Source organism: Malurus melanocephalus, unplaced genomic scaffold (genome assembly GCF_030028575.1).
Source record: "Malurus melanocephalus ecotype Western Australia unplaced genomic scaffold, MMel_1.1 scaffold_93, whole genome shotgun sequence".
Classification (NCBI taxonomy): Eukaryota; Metazoa; Chordata; class Aves; order Passeriformes; family Maluridae; genus Malurus; species Malurus melanocephalus.
This window is the reverse complement of record NW_026623325.1, coordinates 1,602,648-1,626,804: the sequence shown is the minus strand read 5'-3', so window position 1 is coordinate 1,626,804 and position 24,157 is coordinate 1,602,648. Positions and strand designations below refer to the sequence as shown.

At 38.6% G+C, this 24,157-nt stretch overlaps 1 protein-coding gene across 7 annotated transcripts in view; it reads left to right on the top strand.

Moving 5' to 3' along the window:
• The window catches only part of ZDHHC20 (zinc finger DHHC-type palmitoyltransferase 20), a 50,860-nt gene that overhangs the window by 14,219 nt on the left and 12,484 nt on the right, over positions 1–24,157 (top strand). For 6 of the 7 annotated variants that reach the window (XM_057368522.1, XM_057368523.1, XM_057368519.1 and 3 more), the window contains exons 2-7: positions 5,318–5,344; positions 10,219–10,313; positions 14,314–14,434; positions 15,772–15,841; positions 16,927–16,959; positions 17,760–17,880. In XM_057368522.1, the coding sequence (XP_057224505.1) occupies positions 5,318–5,344; positions 10,219–10,313; positions 14,314–14,434; positions 15,772–15,841; positions 16,927–16,959; positions 17,760–17,880 (467 nt within the window). The remainder of the gene's footprint in view (positions 1–5,317; positions 5,345–10,218; positions 10,314–14,313; positions 14,435–15,771; positions 15,842–16,926; positions 16,960–17,759; positions 17,881–24,157) is intronic. The other variant, XM_057368520.1, reaches the window with a different exon arrangement.

The window sequence follows — 24,157 nt, the reverse complement described above, 5'->3', positions numbered from 1 at the left end:
TTGCTCAAGAAAATATACTTATTGTCCCTCTTGTGTCAGTAAATATTTTTTCTACCAGCTTCTTGAGAGTGATTAAAGTTTGCATTTGCAAATGGAAATTATGTAACCATAACTCTAAGTTATGCTTTCAATAAAATGCCATTTTCTGAACAAATTAAACAAGTGAGATGATGTCAGTGGTGCTTGCCTTTGCAGGCTGGGCAGAGCCTGTCGGGGGTTTCTGTTGGATTTCAGTACTGGTAACTTCTGGAAATATGAGTGTGCATATGCATGTATGTGTGTGTATATATCTATACATGTGTGTATATATTTATTTATTTATTTTAACCCTTTTGCCTGAAAGATGAGAAAAGTTAAGACTGTACAGCTGGTGAAGGGATAGGAGCGATAAATGTGCAATTCCTCTTCCCACCCATGACGAATGTCAGCCAGAATGTTAATTTTACTTTGAAATTTGTGGAAAGGCTGTAATAACCGAAGTATGACTCCTGCTAAGAGCCATCGTGGGTGTGGATGGGGAAGTAAGCATAGCGCTTCAGTAACAAGATCGGTTCTTGTCCTTTTCTATACTTCTATATTAGTTGGAGTTTAATTTCTTCCTCTGCAAGAAGAATATCTAGCTATGGTTGCAACATGCCTATTAAGGGAGTAGGAAGATGTGATGGAGGGCAGGGGGGTTGGTTCTTCCAAGCTTGAAGGCAAATGTCTTGTCTTTTAGTATGTCTTGCAAGGTTTTGGGAGACCACTGCACTTCTTTGCCTCAAAATAGGGAGATTTGGTTTTTTCCTATTATGCAGTGATGTGGAAGATGCTGGTACACTTCATAGCAACCCTGAAAATAAGTCTGAAAGTAAAAGCAAACCAGCTCCCTAACATACTTTTTCTTTCAGAGATGAGATATTCTGAGAGGTTTCCTTGAAGCAGCTTAAAAAATGCTCCAAAGCTTTCTGAAATTGACATTTCTATCATCAGTTCACACTCCAAGAGGAATGCTTCTAACAAATTATATTTTCCCCCGGTTTCATTTGTTATACAGCTAATGACTGTGTCTGCAGGATTGTTTCCTGTGATAAACTGTAGCCTTCTGCCTCTTTCATTCTTGTGACATARGTGAGATGAAAGATAACAGACAATAGTGTGAGGAAGAGTATCTAGGAAAGTGTAACCAGCAACTGGGGTCATGAAGAAAAAGTGTCTTTGTTGCCAGGGGTGCTGCTAGGTGTCTAAAAAAAAAAAAAAAAAAAAAAAAAAAAAAAAAAAAAAAAAAAAAAAAAAAACCACCAAAAAAAACAGCCTCTTCCTCTTTAAAAGTCAATCCTGCAATTTCTGCTTGTCCGCTAACCAGATGGAGTCAGAAAGTACATTTGAATCCAGCCTAATAAGTCTGTATAGTGTATTTTGTAGGTAGTGTTCTGTAGAAAGTGAACCCACAGACTTTGAATTRTGTGCTTCATGTTCAGGGACCCCAAAACTTTGGGAGGTCCAGYGTTGTGTTGGTTTTGCTTGGCCCAGCTTTTGGTAGTAGGTGGGCCACAAAGATGGCTCCCCTTCTGGAATCTTCCRCYGTGTCCAGCAGAGCCAGTCTCTGATGYCYCTGAAGGTGATGGACATGATGCKGGCCAAGGCTGGGCCAATTAGAGAGGTTGGTTATGCCTTTGTAATGACATATTTAGGAAGAAATCAAAGCAAAAGGGCACACAGTTTTTTTCCTAGCCAGAGAAGGATGAGAAAGTGAGAATATGAGGAACARCATGGAGACACCAAGGTCAGTGGAGAAGGGGCAGGAGGAGGTGCTCCAGGCTCCAGAGCTGGAATTCCTCTGCAGGCTGTGCTGCAGACCATGGTGGAGCAGCTGTGACCCTGCAGCCCATGGGGTCCAYGGGRGATGCAGAGATCCACCCACAGCCCATGGGGGAGGTGCCCACGCCATAGTAGGTGAATGCCTGGAGGAAGCTGTGMTCCASYAGGAGACCTGATGGAGAGAAGGGGGCCCTGCTTCCAGGCTGGAGCAGCCTGGCCTTGGAGGACTGCAMCCCACAGACAAGTGACCCACGCCACAGCAGTTTTGGGATGACTGCTGCCCGTGAGATTTGTGCCACACTGGAGGAGTTTATGRAGAACTGCCTCCTGTGGGAGGGACCCCAMAGTGAAGCAGTGGTAGGATTTTTCTTCCTGAATAGTGGAGGAAAATCCTGCAACAAACTGACCAAAATGCCCACTGCCTGCTCCCTGCGCTGTCAGTGGGAAGGATGGAGGGGACTGGGGAGAAGAGTGGTGTCTTTAAAGGCTTATTTTTACTTCTCATTATCCTCCTCTGACTCTTAGTAATAAATTCACTTYGCATCTTTAAGTTGAGCCTGTTTTGCCCTTGGAGAGTTTTCTCCCACTTTCTTATCTCAACTCATGAACCCTTTGTTCATTTTTTCCCCTCTCCACTGCCCAGCTGTGGCAGGGGAGAGCGAGTGAGTAGCTGTTGGGGGTGCCTGGCATTTGGCCAGGGTCAAACCATGACAAGTGTGTAAGCTGCTCAATGGTACAGGAGCAGCTGACAGTGTGTTGTATCTGTGCACTCCTGGGCAAGCTGCAGCAGCATGAAGTTCAGTGTAGGCCYGTCTTTCTCTCTTTACAAGCAGGTTTGCTGCACTCCTTCCTTGGATTGATTTTGGAAACCCTGAGGTAGCTGAGGTAAAGCAGTCAGACAGGGCTCATTCACTTTTTTCGACTCCCTTGGTGCTGTAGCACTGAGAGGTTGAATCCTTTGAAATTCTGAGGCCATAGTGTGAAAACTCTGTGCCTGAGTTTCTGAGCTCTTTGCATTGAAATAATCTGCAGCTTTCACTGTCCAGTTATGTTTTATCCTTCCCTAGAAATATCATTCTAGGACTTCATAAGGCTTCTCACAAAACCAGGAACTTAATACTAAGAAACCARTCCAAAGAATATTTTTCCTTTTGTAGCTGAGCAATAGACTGATGTGGGAATATATTTTGAAATCCTCAGAAGAATAACTGTTTTACAACACTTGGACTAGTAGGGTTGCTGTTTATTTAATCTACTTGACAGTGGGCATTAGAATAGCAAAAAGAATAGACACAGAAACATTTAACTTGCATGAACCTCTAAGACACAGAAGAGCACTGGACATCTTTCATTTCATTTGGGGGTGTTAAGACAAGATGAAAGTCACAAGTATTTCCATGTTGGCTTTTACATCAAATTGTGGGAGTTTCTCAAACAAAAATTGTTCTACACAGTCTAATAACTGCATTCTAACCTAAGGGACCTATGTATGAAAGAGAAATTGTCTTCCTGGTGCTGTAAAGTTTTAATTAATGTTTTGAAGGTTATTTAGCAATCTTTTTGATGAAGTCTCACAAGTGATAAAATATTATGCTGTCTTTTTGTCYTGTTTTTGCTTGTAAAAACTGTTCATTATTTTGAACATCTTCAAACATCAGATTTGGCTTATGGTTTTGGTTTGTGTTGTGAGCAGAAATGAGGCTACAAATTAAGGAGTGCTTTAACCAGAAATACTTACAAAAAAATTTCCTGAAGTTTTATAGATAACTATGTTCTCCCACTCCCAACAGAGGATAATTAAGAACTTTTTAATATTTCTTGTATAAGGAAATACATGTTTATGAATGTGTGTAAAGGTGKTTGYRTAAGATATAAGGAGACAAAGACYGAGCTAAATCTAAAGTACTTCTAGWAKTTTTTTAAGTTGAACAAACAACCATACTCTGCAAGCTTATTTTACTTTTCACTTTTTAAATTATTTTTATCTTCTCTTTGCATTGTTGACAAAGTTTTAACTGGAGAAATAACACATTAATAAAATTCTAAGCAAAAACACTTGCAGGGTTTGCTTTAAAAATAATTTAACTTCTGAAGCATGCAATGGGGTTTCAGACAGAAACACGGGAGCAGGCTGTGCAAGTATGCATAACTAATGTGAAATGAAACTGTTCTTTAGGATTGACCTCCTTGAGTTTGAAGCCAACATTGTTCTATTCCAAATGGTAATTTCTTTCTTCTTTAGGTGGAAGGAGTCAGAACCTTTTCCATTAACTTTGCAGAGGCTTCTGTGTGCAGACAGAGGGTGGATACTTAATGGAAAGGGAGGGGGCAAGAAAGAAGGAAAAAACTTAAAACATGCCTGAACAAAAAGGGGACACTTTACATTGAAATATCATCTCATCMTGCCTCTTCTTGCCCTTCAAAAGAGGCACAGTTGCATAGTATAGTGCAGACCCTTTCCCTGTAGGWATCTACAGATAAGTGACAAATGCCCCCTCTGTAAGATGCAGTCCTTCAGGAGGAAGTCTGCAATGCATACTGAAGCCCTGCAGATTTCAGGTTCTACAGTGCATCTGGAAAAGGGTATTTTGAACTGCTGCACAGGTTGATGACAGTAGAAATGTCAGAGCTGAGAGAGGGGAGATGGTGTAGGATGAAATAAACTGGAGGAGGCAGGATGTGCTTATTAACCTTTTGCTCATGCTGGTGACTAGAAGCTTAACTTCACTGTGTAAGATAGAGTTGGGAAAAGATTGAATTCCAAACTGAATTTCAGTAATTCAGTGTCCAAGGAAGAGATCCAGCAAGAAGAGTGATATGAAAACAACAACCAACAAGTACAGCAGTTCTCTGTGAATTGTACCTGAACTGATAAACTAAATGTGAAGGTTTTGGAGAAGCCTGAGGGCAGGAAGATGTACTAGTCAGGCAGTATACAAGGTGGACTTGAACAATGGAATTTGCTCTTGGCATAAAAGGAGATGAGGTTATAGGAGATAAGGAAGTTGAGAGATTTTAACTATGCCTGAAGAATTCAGGTCAGGGGGGAAAAGAAAGCCAAAAATAATATGTGACAGGAAGAGAGAAGTGGGGGAGGGATATTAAGAGAAGGAATTAGGCTACTTGTATCAGTTTCACAGGAATTTCTGTAAGAACTTTCAATTTAGTTTTCTGCTTTCCAGTGGTACACCCATTGGCCTAGCTGTTGACTCAGAAAAATGAGTTAGGTACATACAGGAAGGGGGAYATGCATAAATTTTGTCTTATTATTGTCTGTGGAGTGTGCTTGCTTCATTAGTGCAGGGAACCRCATCTCTTCAGCTCTTCCACTAACTCACCAAGCATCAAGGGCTGGCAGGACAAATAGTGACTCCTGTTTTACCGCAGTGTTGGGTGGGGAGGCTCTGCTAGTGCAAAAGTATGCTTTGGAACAAGTCAACTGCTTCATATATCTCACTTTTAGCCAAACATTTAATTCCCTATGAATTCACTTAACAATTTTTTTTTTCTTTTCCAGTTACTATTTCTTCAACTGCAGAAAAAGGTAATTTTAATTTTTTGGTTTTTWAAATTGTGAATAGCTGCTTTGCATGCAAATCCTAAGGGGCATAGAGTTTAAATGTGCTCCTTTATGTGTAAGCTCTTTGTAATGAGCAAATTAATGCTAAGAAACAAGTAAATACTGTACAGTTGAGTCTGTTTTGTTTCTAATACCACAAACTTAGGATGATGACAAGACCTGTGACTAATGCAAGTAATGCAACTATGATTTAGGTTTGCAATTATTTTTTAATGGGTACCTACTAAGAACCGAAAAAGGAAAAAAGTAAATGAACTGCAGTAGATCCACAATTCCATTTTCTGTTTAGGCCTGTGACCTGACAGACTTCTAGAAGAGGATGAATTGTTATACTGCTTAATATTTTCCAAACAGCCTACCAAATTCCTCAGAACCCTATTCTTAAAGGGTTAGAATTGTGCAAAACACAACCATTTCAAAAGTATTTTATTTCAACCATACACATTATAACTCAAGTGTTTGAGGCCTTGTTTGGACTTTAATATTCCTATTGGTTTTAACAAGTATATGCCACAGGGAGTAGAAGTACACAATGGCAGAGATACAAACTAACCAAAAAAAATCTAGCATATTATTGCTGGGATATTTGTCTGGGAGTTAATTTCAGTTTATGGGGCAACATGAGTGGTAGATTAAGCACAGATTTGCACTTCATCCAGAGGGCTGTTTCAGACTAGTAAGAGGTTCTCATCTTTTAAGTATTTTGCAAAAGAGCACAGAACTGGGAGCTAATCTAGCTGTTTTCTTCCTGGTGAATGTCTACCAGAAGACTGTAAAAAAAAAAAAAAAAAAAAAGGAATCTTGATGGAATGGAGATCAGAAAGAATAGGAAAATCTTCAGAATAAACTGTAAGCCAATCAAGATGAGAGCTTGTGTTACACTGGATTTTTACATCCAATTTCACAGCTGGACTTTACCTAGACTTCACAAAATTCTGCAAGTTGCTGCTGTGCTTGCTCTTGACCTGTAGATTAATAAGTTTTACTTTCTAATTTCTTCTGGAAAGGCAAGATCCATGTCTCAGTTAAACAGGCCTGGCAGAGCAATGTTTGTGTTACATAGTCAGATCTCTAATATCATTTCAAATACAGTGCCTATCTGACTAGAACAGATTTTTCTAAATCTACCAGAGAAGAAAAATGTGAGATTAATTAATGAGAGTGACAGTATCACTGGAACCTGACTGTTGGGCTCTTAATACCCGTCACCTGCACCCTGCTTGCACCTCCCATTCTGAACCATATCATAGACATCCCATATGCATTAATTTCTCAGCCATGAAGTTTGATTTTTAAAATAAGATGTGAAGTTTTTTTTATTTGAAAAGAAAGCTGGCGTAAGTTTTCTAAACTTCTTACAAGCCAATTCACGATAGCCAGGAATCAACATCAAAAGCATCAAAAGACCAAAGTAGCAGAAACATTGCTATGTGAATCAATAATGTGCATCTTAGAAAGTGTATTTTACTCCATATTTCAGTGTAATAAGCACTGCTGTAAAATGATTTGGATATAATAGCAACTTTTTATTAGATTAGTGGCAATTTCTTCACCCCTTTGAGGCTCATTTTTTCTTTGTAATTTTATATTCTTGTCTAGTTTTATATCCATTAGGATAGGGGAATTAAGTCAATTCTGAAACTCTGTTAACAGTGTAATATACTACTGTTATATATTATTATCACTCTGTGATCTGACTTTGTCTTGGAAGTAGTATTAAGAATGATTYGGAAAAGGATATTAAGGGCAAATCTTATGAGGGCTTAGCATATTTTAGGAGCATTTTGAGAGCATGTCTTAAGACATTGTCTTACTGAGGCCATAATTTATGGTATAGTATGCATCAGTGCCTTTAAAGAGCACTGACTTCATTTGGTCACAGCATGGCATTGAGAATCCTGGATTGCCTTARTTTAGCCAGGACTTCCTTGTGACTCCAAGTCTGGCTAAACTGGCAGATATTGGGGTTTGAGATTTTTGTTGCATTTTCCATCTAGCTTGTAATTACAAGTAAATGAACTGACAAGGAATGAATCTGGTTTACATTTGTACTGGAAAGAGATGCAAGATGCTGCAGGGAATAGTCTGTAGAGGAGCTACTGCTACCCAAAGTGGTGGGTAGATGGACTGCTAAAGTAAAGCTGTGAAAAATGGTATCTTCCCTCCCTCTCATTTTCTGGGGAGCACTGACAGGACAGTTATGTGTAATCACAGTAGAAGTGGCAGCATGGGAGTAGGAAAAGAAGCAAGAATTTATTCAGAGTGAAGCCAGTACGGACTGCCAATTGCAGGGTCTTTCCCTGGGTGGTGCCTTTTACTGGCTACTGAGTACTGGCCCTTGACTTTTAATGATGGTRGCAGATTGCAAGATCTCAGTTACAKGAAGAGTGCAAGAGTACTTTAATAGCTGCCTCTATCTAATAAATACTGGTAGCACTGAGACAGATCTGTACCTTTGATTCAGCCAGCCATGGTGCCTTTTATTCTGTGTGTTTTAGGGGTGTTTACAGCCTGTGACAAAGCTTTGGGGTTCTGCTGTTTACACATTGTGTGTGCACTAAAAATAATCCTTCAAGATAATCTGAATTCTGAGGTGATTTTTATGGATAGAATAGAACTTTTTACTGTGTAAGTTCATTTTGCTGTGCCTTGCCCTCCCCTGTATCTCATTTCCTCTTTCCTTCTGTTYAATTTCTCTCGCTGTTTTCTCCACCAAAGTTCTGATCTGTGCCACTGATTCCACTCCAGTTTTATGTCTTTTTCTCTTCCAAATCATTTTCTCATGCTTTAATTGCTTAAACACATTGTGTTTGAATGTCGAGTATGTTTTTAATAAAAAACAATTTCTAATTATGCAGTGCCTACTACAGTAASACACAAGTTCTTTGCTATCAGGAGACAGTTTTAGGATGGCATTAGAAAAAGGTTTTGTTTCTTGCATTTTCAGTCAGCTCCACAGCTGAAAATTTGCCAAATCTGCCTCCAAGGCTGGAGGAATCAGAGGCAAAGGTAAAAAGCATAATTCTCTGAAGAAAGCTCAAATGCAATTTATTTGTTGTCATTGCAATAAACAGTGAAAATGCTGAAAGACAATAAATTAAAGCCATATCTTCTGTGACTGTGCCCAGCCTTTTTCTGAACTGTTGGAGGTTCCCAAAGTTTTGAGCCTTTTTTGCCATCTGTGAAGTACATCATTGTCTTGGTTTGAAACCATAAGCCACAACAATCATACAGCTTCTTAAAGGATTCTTTTTATCTATATGTAAAAGTAGGTCAAGTTTCCCACTTCCTGCATCTGAAGATAATGTAAATGAAGATAATATAAATATTTAATATGACTTTTCTAAGACTTGCTGTTCTGGCACAACTGATCTGTTTCCTCTTGACAAGTGGTAAAAGAAACTGTTAGAGGAAACAAGATTGGAAGGAGTTTCCTGRGTCATAAAGTCTGGATTCCTGGTCTTTAGGACAGCTGTATCACACAGACTCATTAGTAAATGGATTGAGCTCCCTACTAAAGCCAGCTGAATTTTGCTGCCACTGTGACTCTAAYAGGACTTTTCCAGCTTGTATTTCTCAGATGATTTGAAAGAAGATAATAAGAAAATCTTTAACTCACGGTTGGCATCACTGGAATACAATGCCTGTTTGGGGATTTTAACTGTCATTGGTGACCAGTGCCTTCTGTAATGGCACAGTACTGTGCTGTTTCTATTAGAAGTAGAAATTAAATTATGTAGGTCAGTAAGTAATCAATTACTTTGTGATAATCTAGAACAGTATTACAKCTTCATCTTTATCCAAAAAGGTAAGTCACATGCCAGAAGTGAGGCTGTGTTCAGWWMCGGGGTTTGGGTTTTTTKKKKTTTKGGRWWWKKTKKKKTTTKGGRWTTTTTTKKTTYYKTTTTKTKTKTKTTTKKGGGGGGTGGTTTTGTCAATTTGCTTTTTCCTTCAAAATCTGTTTTGGAAAGTTCAGCAAGGCCAAGYGCAAGGTCCTGACAKAAGTCAGGACAATCCYAAGCACAAGTMCAGGCTGGGYGGAGAATGGATTGAGAAACAGCCCTGGGGAGAAGGGTATGGGAGTGCTGGTTGATGAGAAGCCCAACATGGGTCAGCAGCATGTGCTCACAGCCCAGAAAGCCAAACGTGTCCTGGGCTGTATCCAAAGCAGCGTGGGCAACAGGACGAGGGAGGGGATTCTCTCTCTCTGCTCGGCTCGGGTGAGACCCCACCTGCAGTGCTGTATCCAGATCTGGGGTCTTCAGCACAGAAAAGTCATGGACCTATTGGAGGAGGTCCAGAGGAGGCTACAAAGATGATCAGAGGAATGGAGCATCTCTCTAGCTGAAGACAGGCTGAGGGAGCTGGGTCTTATCATCCTCTAGAAGGCTCCAGGGAGTCCCAATAGCACCTTCCAGTATCTGAAGGGGACTACAGGAGTGCTGAGGAGAGACATGTTAGAGAGGCATAGAGTGATAGGACAAGGGGGGAATGACTTCAAAGTGAAAGAGGGCAGGTTTAAATTAAGTATTAGGAAGCAATCCTTTAGTGTGTGAGTGGTGAGGCAGCAGCGAAGGTTGCCCAGAGAAGTTGTGGATGGTCCATCCATGGAAGAGGAGTTCAAGGTAATTTCACGTATCTATGATAAAAATATATACTTCCTTGAGGAAGAATAGCCACCACATTTGGGTAGTGAGAGTAGGTGTTTATTTCATTCTTTTTAAGTGAACAGTCTAGAGCTCTAAAGGTAGTTGTTTACCCCTCCTCAAAAATCAGGGGGCTTATTTCTTGTTCTTTTCAGCTATATTCACCAAATTCTCATTTGTATTTTATTGCAGTTGTCTACCTTGTGGTTTTTCATCTGTCATTTGTCATGTTTGTATGGTCCTATGGGAAGACAATTTTCACATCTCCTGCAACCCCCTCTAATGAGGTAAATATAATGTCAGAAAAATGTCAATGCCTTTYCTATAAATAGCTGAATGATTTTCAGTGATGAAATTTGTTTGCAGTACTGCGTGATTCACCTTTCCCTTTTCATTATCKAAAATAGAACAGCATGACAGTGCATCATGAATGAAAATGATCAAGTTGCTCTTAAAATACCATATGCTTTGTGTAATGACATTTCCTTATACGAAATGTATGTTTAAATCATCACAGTTTTGGCAGTCTTGTACAGTGCTATGCTATGAAGTAGCTTGCTTGAAACCTGGAATTTTTAAAAATTATAAATGAAACACAGTGAAATAGTTTTATATTTCCTTTTTAGGCAGTGTTGACCTTTGTTTGGTAAGAAAGGGTAGTAATGCAATGTATGCTTTTGACCTGGAGGACTGAAACCACTTATTAGTCAAGGTTAAGGTTTACGAATTGAGATGTGACTACATAAAGAAGCTTTATAAAATAGCAAAAGAATACATGATGACTGTAAGGAGTTTTATTTGAAAAAGAACCATATTACTTCCAATAACCCTGAGATGGATTACCTTGTTTTCTATTTTCTCTAATGTGTGTGTATGTAAGGATTAAATACTGGCACTGAATTTAAAATACTGCCCTTTTCTTCCTTGTTTTTACAAAGCTTTTCAACTGCCTAAACTGTTGTGAGTTGKTTGCTCTTTGGGGGTTGAATTTTTATTCTGTTTTCAGTAAGACTGACATTCAGTGCTAATGTCAACCTTAAACATTTCTGAGAAGAGTTATTCCCATGCTTCAAAGAAAAAGCAAGCACTGCTCTGTAGTGCTTAATTATGGTTTAGGGATCTGTATGTTAAAACTATAGAATATAATGTGCAAAAAATTAAACACTGTTCTGCTGTTCAGCTAAGCAGRAAGTCTAAATGAAGCTGTTGAAGGGTCTGGAGCACAAGTCCTGTGAGGAGCAGCTGAGGGAGCTGTGGCTGTTTAGCTTGGAGAAAARGAGGCTCAGGGGAGACCTCCTCACTCTCTACAACTGCCTGAAAAGAGGGTGTAGTCAGGTGGGAACCAGTCTCCTCTCCCATGTAACAAGCAATAGGAGGAACGGAAATGGCCTCAAGTTGCACTAGGGGAGGTCCAAATTAGATATTAGGAAAAATTTCTTCTCTGAAAGACTTGTTGTCAAGCACTGGAACAGGCTGCCTAGAGAAGTGGTTGAATCCCCATCCCTGGAGGTTTTAAGACWTGCATAGATGTGGCACTTGGGGATGTGGTTTAGTGGTGGACTTGGCAGTGCTGGGGTAATGGCTGGACTTGATGACATTAGATGTGTTTTACAACCTAGATGATTCTACTATTCTATTAATTGCTAAACCTAAAAATTCAAAGGGTCTTGTCTTCAGTATAATTTAGTTTTGCTTTTACTGGGATGGTTTTGCAGAAAAATTTTAAAGTTAAGCAGGCTAACTAACTAAAATGTGGTTGAAACTGTGTAATTCTAGGTTTTACAAATCTATATAAACTAGAGCTACTCTTAATGCTAATGCCTAGTTACTTTTGCTGTCTGATTGAATTCTTCAWTAATAGCAAACTTACCCTGACAGTACTTTTCCTGTAGTTACAGTGATGATGTAGCAAGCTTTTTGTATCCAGCAAGTGAAAGGGATGGCTTGGGCATATGGCATGTAATTAATTTTTTGTATATTAACTGTGGATGTAGATCAGATTTAATAAAATTTTATTCTACAGCTAGCTTTAAACAGAAAAAGAAGGAGAGAAAAAAAAAAAGCTATCCCACCATAACAACAAAAAACCACACTGAAAAAAAAAAAATTTGAAAGTAAAAAAACAACCAAACTAAAAATGCAGCACCAATTTTTCTGTCTCTGGGCAAATCCTTTCTGTTCATGTACCAGTGGTTAATTTATGCTGGTTATACTTAAAAAGAAGCAACTTCAGAATCTCTTCATTGTGTGAGTGTGAACGTATATATTTTTAGTCATTCAAATTGGCCATTCTTGCAAAACAAATAGCATCCTGTGATCTTACTATTGAACTAAAAAAAAAGATTCTGCAGCTGCTGTTGTCTTAGTGTAATCCTTGTACATTTGTTCTAAGAAAGAACAATCAGCATTATACAAGATCCAGAAAGAGGAAGGAAACAAAGGGATTCTTTCTGTTTTCAATAAGAACTGCTGGAACCTCATAGGGAATTCTGTTTGCTGTGTGGTAACAGACAACTTTTGATGTCTTTGAACATATCCTGCTATTGTCCTAAGAGACTGTGGTCTCGTGGTCCTATTAAGTACTGAAATTAGAACAGAAATATAACTTTTCAGAAAACCAAAATCCTATCCAGGATTTTTAGGGTAATACTATGATGTTACATGGACAAATTTGAAAAGTTTTAAATCTTGTTATTTGGTTCCTTTTCTGTACATTAATGGTTTGTCTTGAAATGTTAYCGAGAGGGAGTACTCATGTTTCCTGCAACCTCTGCCTGATGGCAGGTCCCAGAGACAGGCATTGGGTCACCTAGCAGACTCACAAGGGTAGTAGGGATTAAGGTGTATTGCAACACTGTTTGCTGGAATGATGCTTCATATCTGTCTTAAACTTTTGATGTGAGCGTCTCAGTTTTCATATTTGAATAAATATCTATCTGAGTGATTAAATTTAAATAATGAGGTCAAACTCTCGGTGATGGCTCAAAGGTTAAACTTTAATTTCATCCTTCACATAGATTAATTCTACTGTTYGGTTATTTAAAAGGGTATTATTTAAAAATGTTTCATGTTTCACCCTTGARGGATGCGTGGGCTCAGTAACTGGGATGATGCTGTATGTGGCAGGAGGCTTAACTAGATTCTGTGAGCTGTGAGGCATCTTGCTTGCATTCTGGGTTAGGAAATAGCACGGAGAAATTGCAGCAAGGTCTTACTGCTTCCTTCTTTCTGTAAATGGAGCTTTYATTGCTGCTTGCCAACTGACTGTAATCCAAAAGAGGAAAAAGGGCAGGATGAGAGGAAAATCCATATGAGCTAATCATGTACATGCTTTTGGTAGGAAAATAGGATCATGTTAAACCACACTAAGCCAGTTTTTGTTCCAGCTGCACACATAGCATTTTCCACTCACTACCATGAATGCTTTGTCTATGTGTGTTCATAAAGAGGGCTCTTGTAGTCCATGCAGGAAGCTCAGAGTTTAGAAGTGCTTCAGAATAGAAAAATACCAAAGGAAATAGTTATTTCAGCCCCCACTGCACAGGGCCTCGTCAGCACGCTGGGTCTTGTGGGGCTTACTAGTAAATACTATTTCAGTGGATACCAAACTAAGTGTTTCTCAAATGAATAAAAGCTCTCCAGGCTTTTCTGGTAAAACTTTACATTTCAGGGAGGTTTCAACAAAATGCTTGTCAGGCTTTACTTAGAATTGTAACACACTCTCAAACTGTACAAGCTTTGCTGAAGTTGCTTTCAATACAACTTAAGAATTTTGAGACTGGTGTTGATTACTCCTAAGTTGGAATTCCAGTTTAAACTCTTTCAGCTTCTGTGCTGGWAATGTGAACCCTGCTGCAAACCCCATCTGCCTTTTTTTTTCTCCCCATCTGGTTTGTACCCCTCTCTGTGTTGAAGAGGAAGTGGGATAAGAGAACTTCAGTGCCTTGTAGCAACGAAAAACTGTTGCACCTTCCTCTTATTCACAGATCATTTAATTTATGGTTATCAGGAATTAAAGGAAAGTTTGCACCTTAAAGCTCACCCTGGGCCTCTGCCTTCCCTCATGTTGAAGAGAAAATGCTATAGATAATGGAACAGAGATAGTTTTCTTGAAAATACATCCAGAAACATGGAGTTTTAAGGATCTCCTGTAATTACTGTAGCATTTTTTTTTATTTACATGGCACTTTTGGGTCAGTGGATGGGGGCACCCAAAGGTTCTTTTCCTTGGAAAACAAAGTAATAATTAGTGTCTTCCCTCCTATCCATTTTCTCTATCCCTCCTAGTTCTGCTTGTCAAAAGCTGATAAAGAACAATATGAAAAAGAAGAGAGACCAGAATCCCAGCAGGAGATTTTGAGAAGAGCTGCTAAAGACTTGCCTATCTATACTACAACAGCATCAAGAGGTGAGATATAAAGATAATTCTATGCTCCTGAAGTTGCTGGTTTATTCACTGAATATACAATATATGAAACACACATTGCAAGTGCCATGATGTTTTGTTATTTATTTGGGCTGGTGTTTATTTCCCCTGAGGGAAACWGCAGTCCTTTTCCTGGGCATCTGTACATAAGGCCACTACTTGAAATTTTTTAAAAAAACACCTTCTAGCAAGCAGACAGATGACAGCAGTTTTCTCTAGCTGCGGCTATTAAACACAGCAAAGAAATGTAAATAAGATAGCTTGAAATAGTGAAATCAAATGTGTTTCTCAATTTTTAATCATTCTTATCCCCATTTAAACTTTTCTTTCTGAACTGTTTTGGTTCAGCACGAAAAGAAATGTGCTTAAGATCTTAACATACTTTTGCAATTTAAAAACAAATAGTTGTTATTTTATTCCCATCTGAAATTCAGTACAAAGCTACTTATGGACTATTTCTGCATTTGCTTTTGATATATGTAGGCATTTTATTCCAATTTATAGATGAATGATCTGTGAAAGTGCTGTCTTATGCATATGTATATTCTTTAAAAATCTATAGCTTTTATATGTATATCTGCCTTTTTGTCTTTCTTGAAACTAGCAGCCCTGTAGAGTTTCCAAAACTTAAACTACGGAATAACCATTGCTGAAGTTTACTGTGACTTTTCCAAGTAAAGTCTGAGAATTTCTGACTCTTTTAAATACAAGCTCCCTTTAAGGGAATCCCAGTCTTAAGTTCCTGAAGTGGTCTCAGAAGCTGTTGCCTGCACTTTCCAGTTCTGTTTAGCTGTAGGTGTTGGCTTTTCTTGTGCTTTCAAGATGCTTGTGTTGGTGTCTTATTTCCAGTGAGAAAAACCTGAAGGTCTGTTTAAAAATACCCAGACAAGATGAGGAAAAACTGATTTACTGAACTGTCTGCTAGATCATTGTTTGGTGAAGTGGACAGAGAAAGCCAGTGCAGAACGTTGACTTGSTGAAAGACTGTAGTTTCACAATGAGATGCCCAGTACCCTGTGCAGAGGTGTAAATGGGATCAGTGCCTGAGGGTGAAGGATGGGAAGACTTGGGAGTCAAAGGGTAAATGAAAATTGACTCAGTGGAATACTAATAGATCGTTTTAAATACTTTCATATGCGACATTTCTTTAAAAAATCAAAACTACATATCATATGAGATTAGGCATGTGACAGTCTGTGAGAACAGGTGTGRCAGGGGAGGGCAGGAAGCTCTTTTTGAAGATTCATTTCATGTTAAGGGGGAAAGTTCTCATAAAATCCAGTGAGTTCTACTGACCTGACCCTTGCACTTGAATACAGCCATCAGATACTGTGATCGATGCCAGCTGATCAAACCTGACCGCTGCCACCACTGTTCTGCATGTGATGTGTAAGTGTCTGAATTTGGAATTACAGATTTTCTCCTTCCTGCAATCATTACTTTAGTGTGTTCATGTTTTCAATGGGTTAGTTCCTTCTGTTGGTGCAATATTATGGGGCAGTCCCGTTGTCTAAAGTGGCAGGACTTTTTAGGAAACGTGCTTGTAGCTTTTAAAACAAAGCTTATATTAAAAAATAAATTATTTTGAAAGTAAAATRTCATAGATGTAAAGTAAAGAAAGGTCGGTTTGAGATACCAGCACCAGCAAATGCTTATTATTGAACTGTTTCATGGTATCTTGTTTCAGCAGCCTTCTCAAAAGTTGACGGCACAATCACATGCCTTTAACATTTCAAAGATTTCACTGCTATTCCCTGTTGTGAATCATCAGAGGAGTTTGCACAGGCACTGAAGGCTGAGGCTATGCGTGAGGCTTCAGTAGGCTGAGCTTGAGGAAATCTTGTTAACTGAAGAACCTAATATACATCAGTTGGCTAAAATCAAATTTGTTAGCAAATATGATGAATGTCTCTGTGTTTGAAATGTCTAGTATCAGTATTTACATTTTAAGTGGATTTAAATGGCATGTGGACTATTCAAATGACTCTGTGCTGTTCTTTTCTTCAATTAGCTTTAAAAAAACAAGCAAGCAGCAAACAAAATGGTAGCAAAAATAGCCCTAAGGTAGACTTAGTTGAAGTGCATGCCAGGCTAACATACCTTATCCACACAACGCTGAAAGATCCTTTGGATATATTTTCTCTGGGTGCACATATAAACTAGTGTGGCTTAATGAACTGGTACACAGTGTTGCTCAGTAATGCTCCTCTTGCTAAATTAAGAAACTCCCCTCATAACTCTTCTGAATCTCAATTGGTCTTTGTGGGTGAGAGAATGGCTGCTCTAATATAGAGAATTAGTATGATTGAGGAGGTCTTGAAACAGATACAGTGAGGCAAAATACAAGGCAAAAAAAAAAAAAAAAAAAAAAAAAAAAAAACCAAAACAATACCCAAAACTGTAGAAGCTAAAATTATGTGTCTTAGGAAGAAAACATATTTTTGTCTTAACTTGCTGGAAATCATCTCTTTCAGATGTGTATTAAAAATGGACCACCATTGTCCATGGTAAGTTTATTTTTTTTTAAATCAGTGTAATAATGATGAATTAGATGTTGCTTCAGAAGTGCAAATTGAAATAAACCTTAATTTTCACAGAACTTCTTTAATATGTGTAAATAAGTCTTGTTCCTAATGTGTGTTGCAGTGTGGAATTGTAAGGTCAGTAATCCAAATCTTGCAGTTTCTCCTTGTATACAGAAACCTTGGCATTAACAAGACATGTGAGAAAAGGCATTTTTTTCTTTTGTTTACTTTGGTGTTGTTAGCAGGAGAGAAGATACCCACTGCACTGAGAGAGTCATGTCTGTATTCTAGACCATATGTATGACCACTCACTCCTGTAGTTTGTATTTGCTGGTAGTCAGTAAAAATATTAYCTGCTATCACTATGAAAAACACTGCTACCAATAGTTGAATTAGAGGTGGTTTTGGAACCAAAGCAACATCCACTGAAATTGATGAAGAGGTTCATGTTACTATCTGTACTGACTGYGGTTAGTTTGTAGTGAGAGATGCTTCCCGTACAGACTGTCTGTATCATARCGCTTTGCCAGCTCATGTCCTGTCCTATAGAATCATGGAGAGCAAAATTTATGTGAAAGGCCCAGGTCATTTGGCCTGAGGAAAGAAATTTCCTTCAAAATAGTAGCTTAAAATGCTTCTGAAACACTAGTACCAGAATGTTTTGGACATACTGCTGACATCATACACATTTTGCTCCGCAGAGGCTGAATGTATTGTGGGGTTTTTGTTTGCGTTATTTTTTGTATATCTTAGTAACCTCTCTCTCTTTCCCCTCCTTCTAGGGTGAATAATTGTGTGGGATTTTCTAACTACAAATTCTTCCTCCTGTTTTTAATGTATTCCTTACTGTACTGTTTGTTTGTTGCTGCTACAGTCTTGGAGTACTTCATAAAGTTTTGGACAGTAAGTTCTAAGGCTTTTTTTGGTTGTTGTTCTTACGTTTAATCCTGCATGTGTTTTTRGAGGCTGCATCAGCATGTTGTCACTCACCATTTACTCTGTTCTGTGGTTCAATATATTAATGACATCAATCAAAGTGACTGAAGCAGGAGAACCTTCTGAATTTTGATGAATTAAATGTATTACACTGCTCGGGATGAGATGAGTAACTGGGAGAAGGAGTTTTGATGAGGACACTGTGCAATTTCACTGCACCATCAAAATTGAGTGGCACTGCTCAGGTTTTTTTGAGACTATGGGATACRTATCTGTAGATAAAGAATGAACTGGCCATATCAAACAATTACATGAGTGTATATATRTGTGTATTTATAAAAATACTGACAAATGTGAAATATAAATAACAATTTTGTCTCTTCTTAGACTTGTCTATGGATAATCTGCTGCCAGATAGGGCAGATTAATTTGTTGGGAACTGACTGAGCTCAGTTTTGGAGTCYCTACATAGGCACGTCTGAACTTCATACTAGTGACTTTTAATGACGTGGAATGGGTAGAATGCTAAGATATGTACAGTGTGGATGCTATACATCTTCTTTGCGATTATTATCAGTTGTCAAATGGTTAATACACATACATGCATCTTAGTAGATTTAATAACATTTATGTGAAGGGCAACCATCCTTGTRTGTCACTGTTATATTCCTCCTATCAGTTTTGTTCCAGTCACATTCCAGGCTGAGCAGACTGTCTTCTGTAGTTGTTCCCTTTCATCTACAAAAACTTGTAGTGTGCCTTCCTATCTCTAGGCTGAAGTGTTAGWGGCAGAATTCCCTTATTGTGTTTCCCTTAACAAGCATGCAAAAAATTACCACAAGTGGAAGGGTCTCAATCACATCTTGGAGTCAGTAACAGTACATGTTTCTGAGATGCTGGCTGCTGTCAGAGTAACTGGGAAAAGTAGTCATTATCTCAGTAGTAGAAATAATCTTTATTGGAACAAAAGGTTGCTGCCATGCCTGGGTAAGAGAAGCTTGATTATATATTCAAATAGCTATACTTTGAGACAGTTTGCATTAGGTAAGATAATTGCAAAAAACGTTTGTGTTCACCTAAACCTGTGGGTCTGATCTGCCAAAGTACTGTGTTCTCTTAACCTGTCAGTTCTGTATAGCAGCCTGTCACTGGAGAGCAAGGAACTATGTGAGAATTGAACTGTCAGTACTGTGAGACAAAAGCCATAAATGTGTTTATCAGTCATAGCTGAGTCTCAAAAGATATTTCAGAATAAATTTCCTGATTCTGCTGTTCAGTCTTGCTTGGCTATAAATAGTTAAATTTTCAATCCATGAATGTGTCATTTCCAAATATCTGCCTGGTTACTTTCCAGTGCTTTGTATGCATTTTTTAAGGAAATTGTAAACACACTCTTACATATTTACCCGTCAGTGCTTGAGGAAAAAAAAAAAAAAAAACAAATACAAGAATTTGCTTTGTTACCTTACTTTGTAGTTATTAGTGCCACAAAAAAGGTCTCAGAACAACTGACTACAATGAACGAACATTTAATACTAGTGTTTGTAGCAGGACTCTTCCAAAGCTCATCRGACACAATATTGAAGTGGACTCTTGAGCAGAGGAAGTAAACTTAAGAGGGATTATTTTTTTTATTTTTATGTTAAAAATACTTCCTGCAAGAATGGGCTACTTCTGAAATGTAACAATAGACAATGTAGTTGAATACTTGCACTTCTTACTTTCATTTCCAGATACTTCCAAGACAGAATCTGGTGATGCCATGATCTTATCATTAGAGTAGGTCTCTGACTCGCTTTACTCTTGTTAAATCACCCACTTCCCAAAGATAATACTCCTCTGATCTTATAAAGTACTTACTAAAGTACATTTCCAGAAAGAGGTGGCAGCACCATAGTCACATAGGCTTGCAAAATTGTGTATGTCTCTTGTATGTGAGCTTTTTAGACAAGTGCTGTTGACTGGAAGGTTCTCTCTACATCTGTATGCAAACCAAAGCAGCCTGCTGCTGTCTGTAGACTGCTTCAGTGTATTGCTAGTGCTCAGCTTTGCCTGCTACAGCCTCCGACAGATTGCTATTTGGAYATTTTCTGTTGAGGCTTTCTTGATGCACAAAGCCACRGAATATTTTGAGTTGGWAGGGACCCAGAAGGATCACTGAGCCCATATGGGGATTAAAAAACGCAAGTTTGGTGTTATTACCACCATGCTCTAACAAGCTGAGCAAATTGATGCTTTTCCCCCCCAAAGCTTCACTATAGGAAATGTTACAGTATGCCTTCAGAAGGTAGTGCTTATTTTTTGCTTCCTCATAGATGTTTTTCAGATACTGTTCAACAAACTGCTGGATATAYCCAGTGTTGGAAAGAAGTATGGACTGCTTCTTGGGGAATGTAGCCTGGGGGAAGAACTTGTAATGAGGTTGTGGAGGTGTATGTGCTAGCTACCCAAATGTAGCAATCCATTGTTTTGCACTGTTGATAGTACTTCCATAGAGACACGATGCTCCTACGCAGACACTCGGAAACATTGTGAGACATGCACACCTACCAAATTCTTCTGTTGAAGAAAGTCTTTGTGTTTCTCACTTGTACGTGCAAGACTTTTATACAGCACATTTCAACCTCTTTGCAGAAGTGCTGAAGAAAGGTCTTGATTCTGTGGATGCAGTGGTAGAACAACTACACTGGCTGGTAATGTTTACCACAGGCTTGCACCCTGATGCTRATGTTAAAATCTGTTTTGTAGATCAAGGGAACACGACTGCTTTCTTTATTTAAACTTGTAATTGCTTTTTGTATACTCATGACATTTTTATTTCTACCTCRGAGGTTGTTAAAGATGAGCAGATAAAACGTCATTTTAACCAAATGTATCCAACACAAACACCAGCACTGGCTGGATGCCCGGTGCTTGATGCCTTGTTTACACAGTGCATGGTAGTGCTTCCCAGCTTATATTTGTGTCTATTTTTACTCTTGTTGCACTGCCGCCTTCTTGAAACCATTATATTTTCCAGTCATTTTCAGTGTCTTTTCACCGTTCTCCAAATTAATTTGCAATCCTGTGTATAGCTAAATACAGGATGTGAAACATGTCCTGCGTGGATGGCACGTGCTTCTGCAAAACTTTGGTTGTATTAACAATAATGGGGGGAAGAGTGATTTCACATCATTAGTTAGAACTCAAATCTCCTGCCTATACAGTAGGGACATAGACCAGATCTGAGGTTTTTTTTCCAAGATTAGGCTAGACCTAGCTACTAAAAATAAGGAACAAATCAAGCTCAGACAGCACTTTTAGTTTGAGGGGTTTTGTTACCTGATACCCAATCAAATTGCTCTCTTTGTGAAGGAGTTTATAGGAGACTCTAGAATAGTGACTGGCTTCAGCCTATTGTGTGCTGAGTAGTTCAGATTGTGTTGTGCAAATTGCTTCCTTTTGTAAACTCTGCAGCTCTCTCGCCTGCAAGTCTCTGCTTCTGTGCCTCTGCTGAGCATAATGATTTCAAATAACAAGTCTCTGAAGTTTCACTCTCTTTTCACATGCGGGGGCATGYGGACTGCTGCTAGAACACCACTGTGAATAAGCGTGCTAAACACACTCAAAGACTGCATGGTTGTCTCCAGGAAAGAATTGGCCTTTTTTAGCAAGATGCTACAGTTCTGCAACTGTCAATTCAAGAAGTTATAACCACTGGCTGAAACTGGGTAGTCAGAAGAAGTAAATGCTCCCTGGGGATCATGCAGATTAATCATGCATAATTAAAAAAATCCTTCAAGTTATAGAGAGTTATATAGGATGCAAGTGAAATAGATTTTCTGACCCACAGTAAACACRAAACCTAAGCTGCTACTGCTTTTCCAGCATCAAAATAAACTGKCCTTAGAATTCCTTGTAGATAATTATTTTTGTTTAAATATGTAATTTCAAAAGGGTCATAGAAATTCAACTTATAAAAATTAACTGGGGAACAATGCAGTGTGCTCTGATGTAGAACATGCTGAAGAGGTTCAATATGAAGCTTAGGAATAAGCAGCAACTGGAGTATTTTGCTAGCCTGGATTTCAGGGGATCACAAAACACAATATGTCCCTACTGCAGGTGGAAGAGGGACTGTTGCACAACTTGTCAGTAAGTAAGTAATAAAATGGGCAGTAAAAAAGGAAACTGAATTTAAATGGCAGTCTAGAGAGCTGAATTCTGCTTGTCATTTGCTTACTGCAGACTTATCTGATGGTAGCCAGCACTTTTGAAAACACTGAGTGTATCTGCCTGACTGTAATGTAGATGCTTGGGCTCTCCTTAAGCTTTCTGCACAGATTAATGTAATTTAAAAGCCATACATCTTGTCTACAACAGATAAGTGCTAGCATCTTAGCCMAGATAGCTAATACCACTCTTTAGGTATAAAGTTTGGAACTTAAAAGCTAATTTGAACCCAGCTTTCCTATCTCTTCCTTTAYTTTCTCAAGCACTGGTTCCATTTCAGGTGTTACACTAAAGATACGTTCTACTAATGGCTCTGTATTGAAGGAAATTAGGAAGAGAAAAAACTACTGATGTGTTATCTGGTCATTTTTAAATGAAGAAAATTTTGCAAAGAATGGCAATTTATTCTTTATGGTTTTGGCTGAAMCTACATCTGATGGTAATTGAAATATTCTGAAGTCAGCAAGATTTTGTAATTAATAAAACATTACTTTATACCTCAGGAATATTCTGAGCTTTTCAGACCWTTGTAAATGGTTTCATCGTACAGAATATTCACATAAACCTTACTTATGATGGAAGCAACTAGTAGAAGGAAATAGGTGTAGCCATGTTGTCCAAGCTGAGCAACCACTTGAAAGTGATCCAAAAATTCACAATCTGAATTCCAATACTTCTATGCTTCAGGAGAAAATTTCATGCCTTGGAAGTTAGTAGTGGGCTCTTTTGTACTTCTCCATTTTCTTGAAGAACAGGGGCTGAAGCTGCTGATGTGCTTTGGAAATTGGCACGTCCAAGAGCATATTTGCACACGAACCATTTTGTTCTTAACAAAGACTGTGCTGTTTTCAAACACTTTGTCTTAACATAATATTAGTGTTTAATAAATTGTCTTTGTTTGCGCAAAGCTTTGCCACAGGAATGCTGCAGAGAATTGTCCAAAGGTAAAATCCAATATTGCTGTCATTATTTAAATATTGTTCCTACTACAGTTTTTCTAGTCCAGTCATTCATGGCAGGTATTTACATCATCACGGAAGGAGGCTTGTAATCTGTTGCCTATGAATATAGGTCGTTTACAGGGAAATGGATATACCTATGTGCACTTGATCTTAATTGAAATGTGCTTTAGCTTAAAAAAGAAAGTCAGCCTTAGATAAGTGAGTGTACTGAATGCGCTAATGGAAAAAGTAATGGCAGTAATGCTAAGTACATAGCTGAGTAAAAATAGCCTCTCYGCTTTCATAATGTTGTTAAAGGTCAACTGCTTAAAAGTGCTGCAATTTTGAGGATATAGAACCGGAATATAATTCTTACAAATCCTATTGGCCTTTTGAAAATGGAAGTCTGAAAATAGTTGAGGGTGGAATYGAGAATCTGATTTGGGTGGGAGTTGGTTTCTTTATGATGGTTRTGCTGAAATTTTTGGTTTTCACATAGATTTCTGGTGAATCACTTCTGCCTGGTCAGACATGGCAAATTTGTTTTGCTAGGTACCTGCTGGTTGTTGCTTAAAATTRCAAGTCATCAAAAATTGAAGATCTATCCCGTGTCTTGTTTACTACCTGTTCATGACCACCACTTCCCTTTTATGTTCATTATACCAGCTCAGAATTAGGTTCAGTAYCACTACCTTCTGCCAGGAATTGCCCTTTTTTTCCCCTTCAGAGGAGGTGACTTTGGACATGTTTTGCCCGTGTCTCTTTGGCTGTGGCTGCACAGTTAACATTTTCTGGTATAAAAGATGCTTTGCCTTGTTGCCTACTGTGCATTTGAAGACCACAGATGAATATGTGCACTCACAGTACTAAACTCAGGGGAAGGGGYACCCATGYGATTTAAATGCTGTTGTATACCAGTTTAACATGACACGAAAGGAAAGCTTGGCTAGTGCTTTTCTTTCTTYATRAAAACTGCTGAAAGCTTGGCTAGTGCTTTTCTTTCTTYATAAAAACTGAGTTGAAAGACCTGTAGCAGACTGGATGTGGCAGGAAATGTTCAGCAACAATACTGCCTTAGTTGCTGGGACATG